The sequence below is a fragment of the Tamandua tetradactyla genome, chromosome 5, assembly GCF_023851605.1.
Source record: "Tamandua tetradactyla isolate mTamTet1 chromosome 5, mTamTet1.pri, whole genome shotgun sequence".
Classification (NCBI taxonomy): domain Eukaryota; kingdom Metazoa; phylum Chordata; class Mammalia; order Pilosa; family Myrmecophagidae; genus Tamandua; species Tamandua tetradactyla.
In genome coordinates, this window is record NC_135331.1 from 42,254,283 (window position 1) to 42,263,961 (window position 9,679).

Sequence of the window (9,679 nt, forward strand, 5' to 3'; positions counted from 1 at the left end):
TTTTTTTTTAATTGTGCGTTAAAGGACTTCATTATGAAAGTAAAAAGCCCACACAATGGGAGAAAATATTTGGGAAACCACGTATTTGACAAGAGTTTAATATCCAGAATTTATTTTTAAAATCCTACAACTCAACAACAAAAAAGACAAACAACCCAAACAAAAAATGGCAAAAGACTTGTATAGACAAAAAGATACACAAATGATCAAAAAACAAAACAAAACAAAAACCCACACACACTTAAAGATGGTCACCATTATTAGCCGTTAGGAAAATGCAAATCAAAACACAGTGAGAAAGAACAAAAAAACACAATGAGATTTCACACAGTAGTAGAATGACTACTATTTTTTAAATGAAAAATAACAAATGTTGGAGAAGATGTGGAGAAAGAGGAACACCATTCATCGCTAGTGGGAATGCACAACAGCAGAACTGCTGTGGAAGCCAGTTTGGAAGTTCTTCAGAAAGTTTAGTATTAACATATGACCTGGAAATCCTACTTCTAGGAATAGACTCAAAAGAATTGAAAGCAGGCGCTCCTGCTGTGATGTTCATGGTGGCATTATTCATAATTGGCAAAAAATGGAAGTCACCTAAGTGTCCATCCACCAATGAATGGATAAATAAAATGTGGTATATACACCAATGGAATGTTGTTCAACTGTAAAAAGGAATGAAGTTCAGATACATGCCACAACGTGGATCGAGCTTGGTGACATCATGTTGAGTGAAATAAATCAGACACAAAAGGACAAATATTGCGTGAGGTCACTGATAGGAAATAATTAGAATAAGCAAAGTCATAGAGTCAGGAACTAGAATATAGTTTACCAGGTGCTAGGGCCAGGGTAGGGAATGCAGAGTTAAGGCTTGAAATGTACAGAGTTTCTATTTGGGTTGATGGAGAAGTTTTGGTTTATGGATGGTGTTGATGGTAGCACAACATTGAGAAATGTAATTAACAGCAATGAATTGCATATTTGAATGTAGTTCAAAGGGGAAATTTTAGGTTGTATGTATGTTACTAAAATAAATATTATAAAAAGAACTCCTTGGAACTGCAGAACAGAAACAGTAAACCCTAATGTAAAGCAAGGACTATAGTTAATAGTATAATTATAAAAATTTGCTTTCATTAATTGTGACAAATCTATCACACTAATGCAAGGTGTTAATAATAGGGTGGTATATGGAACTCCACAATTTTATGCATGCTTGTTCTGTAAACCCATAACTCCTCTAATTAAAAAAAAGAATTGAGATAGAGTTTGGAAATATGTATACTTGATAGCATAATGCTTAAGTTGAATATATACTTATTCTACATCTAGTCTTCACTCAAATGAGTTCCTTGAAAGTTTGTGAAGGAGGGACAGAGAAGTTCTTCAAAAGTTGGTTTAGATAGTAATTCTCTAAAGAACATAATCTGTAACCTTGAGACTGAGTTGTTACAGTAAACTCAATTGTTAAAATATTTACTGTAGAGAGCTGTTATAAACTTTAAGTTGGAAGCTTGTCATAGGAAGCTAACTTCATTCACTTCATAACTAACCTAATGCAGTGACCTTATTGATTTTGTATAATGAAACTAATTAGAATATAAAAACTGTATATTCCCTTGCAAATGAGAAACATCTCAATAAAACATCCTCCTTGAAAAACATATTTTTGCAATAAAATACACTGGTGATTCTAACCAAACTTAAAACATAAAAGTAAAATCTTGCACTTCCACAAGCAGAACTCTAAGGAACACAACATTCAAGAGACACACAGAGGGCCTCTTATTTTCCCTCACTCTGCTGAAATTTAACACTTCTTCTTTGGAGGGAGAAAGGAGGCAGTAATTTGGTGATGTTACTGATTTTGACTTCCTTACCTGCATTGAACTTGAACAGAGGGGTTAGATTCAAGAACTCCATTTGGTGCTCAGAGTTCCAAGAAGATAACTTCACTTGACTAGAGAAGGGAGATCGTTTGGCTGTAAAATTCCTCTAGGGGAACTGGTGAGAGCCCTCACACTCAGGTTAGCTTTTGCTACAGCTTAAGATTTTAAAGATAGGTTACCTCTTTTACACGTCAGAAGGCCTCCAATGAGTCCTGAAGCCACATCTTTTTCAGTGACCATATGGGAATGATAAATCCTTGTCACGCAGTTGCTATCGTTGGGACCAGGCCCTTGGTTTTCTTCCACATACCACGTGTAGATATACTGCTCCCCCGGCTGCAGCCGGTCGTCCTGCTTTTGCAGGCCTGTAGTATTATCAGGATAGAGAGCACCTGGAAAACATCGTCTGCCACATAAGCACAGTAGCCACAAGTCAACACTACTCAGAAAGTGACGTATGCATTTTCTATTGAGCCATGAATATACCCTAATTTGTATTTTTAGGAAAAAGTGTGCCTTTCTCCTCTTCTCTCCCTCATCTCCTGCCCCTCTCAGGCCTCCTTAATTGACTTTCCCTTGGATGCCCAGCTTAGTGGAAGTTACTAGATCAAAAATGGGTATGAGGCAGGGGTGTGTGTGTATGTGTGTATACATACAATTTTTCTTCAGTGGTTTATGTAAGCATTTATTCTATTTTATATTTTTGAAAAGTTAAAAATTCTTTAATTTTTTATTCCTGGTACCACTACCACAATTTCCAGGGCAATATACCTGATGTAATCAAAGAAAAAAAAGAAAAAGAAAAAGCCATAACAGATTAAAGAGTTCAGGAATGTATATCTAATTGACGCTACATTGCATTCACCAATGGCTGCACTTTTTACAAACTGTGGCTATGACAGCCCTGAACTAGAAGGGTTTCCTGTTTAAGCTGCAGTAACTTTTCTGGCTACGCATCATTGTTTCTTCTGTGGCAGATTTTTACAGTTTTCTAGTGCGTTTGGGATTACTGTCTCAAAGTAACCTGCAGCTTTCCTTACAACTCTTTGCTCTCTCTCTTGCAAAGAACTGAAGCCATTTTCTGTTAAATTCTTAGAAACTTCTGCTACCATGTCCACCACATCCACCCCCAGACCCATACCCACCACCACAGGGACTGCCCGAGCGTCTTCCACCCAAACTGTCCTCTTTCATGGTCATTGTTGTCATCCACTCTAATTTCCAGAATCATTATAGTTCCCATCACCACAATAGCTACCACCACCAAAATTTCCTCCTTCATTGCAACCATCACATCCTCCTCCTCCACCACCACACCCGCCACCTTGGTTTCCATGTCCTGGTCCACCACCACCACAGCCCCCTCTAAGCCTATAACCAGGACCACCGCCATAGTTGCCACCATCACCTCCAAATCCGTTATACCCACCATCACCTCCTCCACAGCTACCTCTGCTGCCCCCCTCCACCATCACCATAGCTTCCTCTTCCACCAAAATTTCCACCATGGCCAAAGTTCCCCCCACTACCTCCAAAGATCCCTCATGGCCCATACAATTGCCAGATCCACCTCCATGACCTCTTTGTGACCCAGCAGGCTGCACCTCTTGTTAAGAAAGGGCCTTTTTGACTTCACAATTATGCCCATTAACAGTGTGGTATTTCTGAACAACAGTTTTATCAACTGTATCATGATCAAATGTTACAAAAGCAAATCCCCCCTTTTTTTCCACTCTGCTGTCTTCCATAACATGGTTTCAATCTCCTCATTTTTTTTTCAAAGCAATCTCTCAAATTATATTCTCCTGTGTCTTCTTTTACACTACCCACAGAAATGTTCCTCACTGTTAGATGGGCACCAGGCTTTATAGAATCCTCTCTAGACATAGGTCTCTTCGGTTTCACTACATGCCCATCAACTTCGTGCGGTCGAGCACACACTGCTGCATCCACCCCTTCAACACGAGAGTAAGTCACAAAACCAAAGCCTCTGGAACATTTTGTATGGGGATCCCTCATCATCACACAATCTGTGAGCATGCCCCCTTTCTAAAAATGTTCTGTTCAACTATCATCTGTAGTTTCAAAGCTCAAACCACCAATAAACAGTTTTCTCAACTGGTTTCTTTGGATCATGGCCTTCCTCCTACCCGGGCAATGGCCGGAGTCCACAAGCATTTATTTTTTTTACTCACAGATCCGAGGGCTGACTTGGGCAATTTTGCTTCAGGTTCAGATCTGCTCTTTATTCTGGTATCAGCCGCTACAGGGTTCATGTTCTTCTCATGGCAATAGCAGAGGCACAAGATATTAAGCAAAACCAGGCAAGCACATTTAGAGTTTTTGTGCATACCATGTCCACTATTGTCCCATGGACCAAACAAGTCACACGGCCAAGGCAAAAGTCCAATGGGGACAGGAAATCTACTCCATCTACTTTATAGGGAGTTCTTGCAAAGCTACCTGGCAAAGGATGTGAATGGATAACTATAGTACTAAGAGGGAGTGAAAAGAGGGGACAATAATCCAATCTGCCATAATGTAACATAGCTTCCCCCTCCCAACATTTTATTATGAAAATTATCAAACACAGAAAAGTTGAAAAAATTTTACAGTGAATACCCAATACACTCTTCACCTAGATTCTATAATTAAGATTTTACCAATCATGCTTTATCATGTCACTCCATTCTGTTATCCATCACTCCATCCTGTTATCCATTCATAAATCCATATTATTTTTTATGCATTGCAACAGAACTTGTACATATAAGAACTTTCCCCTTCAACAAAGCATGCATAAAATTGGCTAGAGTTTAATATTTGATTCTGGTTAAGTTTTTCCTTTGAGATAACATTTACATATAGTAGAACGCACAAATCTTAAGTGATCATTCAATGAGTTTTAACAAGTGCATTCACCTGTTAACCCAAACTCCTATCAAGATACACAACATTACCATCATTTCATAGAGTTCCCTTGGGACCTAGCAATTGGATAGTTTTCTTTTGCATCTCACAGATTTCTAAATTGCAGATCTGCATAAGGTAGTCTTTATAATTTGTTGCACATTAGCAGAATCCATAGGAATGAGCAGAAACAAAATACTGAGAGAGGAAAATTCTTCTGGGGTCAGCTTGGGGCTGTGACCAGAATTACAGAGTGCTCATAGGAGAAGGACATTCATTCATATCAAAATCATTTTTGATTGCCTCCAGGACTGCTGTCACGCTATGGAGAACCTCTGTGGGAATTACAGCAACGTCTCTCCTTGGGTAGTGTAGCTATTCTCTCTTAGATTGGGAACCCAGAGCTCTTCTGTGCAAATTTGCAAAAGTCCACCTTTCCCAAATGGAATCAGCCTCCACCAGGGTGCAAGTTTAGTACAAGACAAGTGGAGTATGAATAGTATGAATAGTGTACCACCATCTTTATTGAGTCACTCAATGAATATTTATGGTGCATTACTAAGTGCCTAAATATGGGATACATAGGTGACCTCTAGACTCCTGAGTTGCCCTCCCCCCATCTGTTCTTTATTGCCAGTCAGACACAGAACCTAAGGCATGAAGAGGCATCCATACCACCTGCATTAACCCGATGAAGTCCTCAGGAGGCCCTCTGTGTAGCTTACGGTACCCTGAGCTATTTTCTCAATTCTCAGTTTGGGGTTTCGCTCTCCTGTCCCTCTTCCTCTCTGGATGGAACTTGGTTTTAGATCCCCACACTTTGAGGCTGAATCCTGATAGTTTTAGATACAACTGCTTTATTCAATCAAAGATTTTGGAGCATGGCCAGCCTCTCATCTTCTACCCATTTTGGGGTATCTTCCTACTTCACCTTGAACATGAAAAAATCTGCAGGTTCATGGCTTACTGACTCCTGTTCTCTCTCCCTGCCCAGCTGTTCATCTGGAGCTAGCTCTAGAGCTGACACAGATTCCCCTGAGTCTGATTCAGTCCAGAGAATTAATTCAGGGCCCATTTCTGGCTTTCTCTTCGTGCTTCACTGAGAGATCATCAAACCTCAGCCCAAGTCTTAAGTGTTAACTAAAAACAACTCTTGTTAACGCTTATCCCGTTATATGTCTATAATGTGTACTCTATTAAGGTGCAGTGATCATTGCAAGATGGTCATGTGACGTGGAAAGAGAGTTATGAAAGATGAATGGAATGAACGATTTCCATTGCCCTGTTTTTCTATAGAGTTAAGGTAAGGTCCTTGTTGGAAGGCACCCACCCTAAAGGCAGCACTCTAATGAAGTTAGACTTAAGATCTAATTTTCTAAAGATTTATACCAGACCTTTGTAAAAATATAAGAAAATAACTCTATTTTCTACCCACAATCAAACCTACGCTTTCTTTTCATATATTTCCTTATTGTCTCCTGGAACTTCAAAAAACCTTATTTAATGGCATTTTCTTCCCTTCCCTTTTCCGAAATCATCAAGCAGCAGTGAGAGTAGATGTGTCGGAAGAAAATACCATCCAGAAATAGTGGTTTCTTTTCTGGAACTGATGTTTGCAAAGAAGCAAATCCTCATTTATAGGAAATGGAAATAGGATGGGGGCACACAGTGCTGATTTTGCCAACCTAATATTTAACTTATGAGTTTCTCCTTTAACATGAAATGAAAGACTTTTTGTTCATGAGGAAAAATTGTGTTTTCTTTCTGAAGAATTGCACAAGAGTTTTCACTCATTCAAGATGAGAAATTGAAAAAGAATCATCTTCGTGATAAACATTAAAGACATCCTAAATAAGTCTGAATTCACCCCAAACAACCCCTAATTCATAATGATGGCCAGTTAATGATTACCTCAGCTTTGGGCGTTGTGCTCATGTGCTCCATAAGCAAAAGATGAGAAAAATAAGGAAAAGGTGGCAGCTTACCCTCATTTTTTTTCGTGTAAGTGAGTCCGTGAGGATGGAAACTGTAGGGTTTTGAAGCAAAATTTTTTACGTGTACGTGGAAGTAATCCCCAGTCTCTCCCTTAAGTATTGGACCTACAAATCCCAACCATGGTGGCTTTTCAATCATTGTTTGGAATGTATCATCAGTATACTGAAAATATGAAGCCTTTTTATAAACAGTTCCTATCCAAGATTGATTATATCTGTAAAAACAAAACACAGCACAACACACAAAAACAAATTTAAAAGTTACAAGTTACAACTGGAAAGAAAAAAATATTAAATCAACTGAAACTAGAAGCAAGAAACTTTACTTCTTACCAATTTTGATAGATAATCCCAAACACTGGAGAAAATAGGAAGGGAGTGATAAAAGATTGTATATATAAAGACAACCTTGGAGTTTCTGATGCAGAGCTCAAATGCAAATGTAGTAATCAATATACCTGGTGTTTTGGTTAAAAGACATGCTAAATTCTTTGTATTGAGCCACACGTGCATTTCTAATCTCACTTTGAGTATACTTTAGTTCTCAAACATTGGGTCAATTCCTATGCCATTGGAGTGTTTATACTTTTGAATAGATTTTTGGATTTCTTGATAGAATTGGAGGCATTTTGCACAACAATAGTGATAAATCAGAGCCTCACTTATAAACTCTAGACCCCTCCTCTCACAATCCTCTGAAGAGAAAAACCAAGAAAGCACTTTATAATCTTTCCCATATCAAAGAGAAAAGCATTGTTTTCACATTTCATTCACCACCCAACAAAATCGATGATAAACCCAGAATTAGAGATGATCCCTCAAATAATGTGTCCCAAGGGCAAGAGTAGCAAAACTTTCCGGAAAGAACAGTTTCTGATTTATATTATTATCTGTTCCATACCTACCCTTATGCTGAATAAACAAAACAACAAAAGAATGGTTCTAGCAATCAATGTATCTCAAGAGTGGAGTGTGGAAATCCTTCATCAGCATTTCATCAACAAATAATAATCAGCAATTTCTGCTATTGATAATGATTTTTTCAAATTCAAAGATATTACTTACTGATCTTCTGAAAAAGTCTTTCCATTAAGCATATTTTTACCAGTAGGAACATAGTCCCAATTGATTTCTTTAATACCTAAGTAGTATTTTCTAACTTTTGCCCAACCTGGAAAATTAATAAACATCAAAAAGTAAGCCAGTGGGTAAAGGGCCTTCATTTTCAAATCCTGAGCCTGGAGATGTCAACTGAATTGGGCTTGCCTTCCTTTTATAATCCAGGCTTTCTTCCTTTATTTGCGTATTTGCATAAATCAGCCCTACATAGGAATTTTTTGTTTATTTTTATTTACATATATATCATTTCCATTTCAAATGAATTTGTTTTTTGGTAAGTCAGATAAAATGTTGCACAACCCATAGGGATATTGGATATTGGTCAAGTGTATACTGCCAGTTCTGTGTTTGCTTGAATTACTGGTAGATGGGCTACTGGAATAATCAATCATCTGACCACTCTCTTCTACCCCTCGAGTACAGAAATAGTCTATCTAGTCTGTTTTCTCACTATTCTAATCTAATCTGCATACCATTGCCAGATTGACTTCTTTAAATGTTACTTTTATTATGTTATGCCCCTAGATAAATATTTGAATTCCTTGTCATTTCAGTGTAAATTTTTCTTAAATACTTTGACATTTAAAACCCTCCATAACCCAGCCCCCAAGCTGATATGACAAGCCCGTCTCCTTCATTCACTAAGAGGGTCTCTGTCCTAGGAAGTCGTCTTCTTAAGGACACGTGTGGGGTGGGGAAAATGCAGGGACACCGGAGTCAGACGCTTACCTCTGTCACTTACCAGCTGTGTGACCGAGTGTAATTCTTCATTTATAAAATGATAGCAACATTACTTACCTGATTAGGAAGATGTGGAAATTAAAAGTAGCAGTGCATGTTGCAGGGAACTTTGAGGACCATGAGAGGAACCTGGCACACAGGCAACACTTAATAAATGGTATAGACCTCCCTTTCTACCTTCTTTCAGTTCACTTTCTGGATTCATCTGATCTTATTCATACCAATTCTCCAGGCCGCTATGCCTTGTCTCCCTTTGTCCCTTCATTGGCTTATCCAAATTTTCCTATTCTTCAAGGTCAACCAAAGCTTTACCTCTTCAGTGAAGCCTTCCCTGACCATTGCAGCTGACACACGTCTCCCGCTTTCCGAATTCACCAGCTGCAACACATTCTAATACTGAACTGCAAACTGCTTTTGCATTGCTGCTTAAATTTTCAGGCAGTGTTTTCTTGGCCCCTCTAGATTACAACTCTCACAATCTAACGAATCACTTCTTTTTCTTCTTTATATCTCTAAGATATATATAATGTATAATTATACATATTATATATTCTATATAGTATATATTATTTGATTTTTAAAAATCAACAGAGTGCATGCTTTTTTGCACTAAAAAATAATGAGGCAAAAAATACAAAAATACAAAAATAAAATAAAAGCAAAAAATAACAATGAGGCATAATCTTGCATTTTGTGGTTCAGTGGTAGAATGTTTGCTTCCATGAGGGAGACCTGGGCTCGATTTCCAGACCATGCACCCCACCCCCCCAAAAAAATAATAACAAGGCTTTTTTTTTTTAACAGATAATATAAAGTGCCTTGCCCAAGGTTACGATACCAAGGAAAGGAACTGGAAATTTTATTTGCCATTGTTTTGTCCTGTATATTGTCTTAAATTTGGGTATCTGTCACTGCTAGGTTGTTTGAGAATTTATAACTTGAAAGCCACAGGGCCTATTAGGAATTAGACTGTTGTTCTGGTTTAGGTTTAGGAACCCAAAGTTGAAATGTTAAGGCAGCACA

At 38.2% G+C, this 9,679-nt stretch overlaps 1 protein-coding gene and 1 pseudogene across 1 annotated transcript in view; both read right to left on the minus strand.

The window, feature by feature from the left end:
* The window catches only part of LOC143683074 (ceruloplasmin-like), a 61,290-nt gene extending 52,801 nt beyond the window's left edge, over positions 1-8,489 (minus strand). Inside the window, exons 1-3 of the mRNA XM_077159369.1 lie at positions 7,862-8,489; positions 6,788-7,011; positions 2,072-2,284 (exon numbers count right to left, since the gene is read on the minus strand). Coding sequence (XP_077015484.1) covers positions 2,072-2,284; positions 6,788-7,011; positions 7,862-8,019 — 595 coding nt within the window. The 5' untranslated portion in view covers positions 8,020-8,489. The remainder of the gene's footprint in view (positions 1-2,071; positions 2,285-6,787; positions 7,012-7,861) is intronic.
* On the minus strand, positions 2,985-4,168 carry LOC143682157 (heterogeneous nuclear ribonucleoprotein A3-like; annotated as a pseudogene).
* Positions 8,490-9,679: the final 1,190 nt, after the last annotated feature.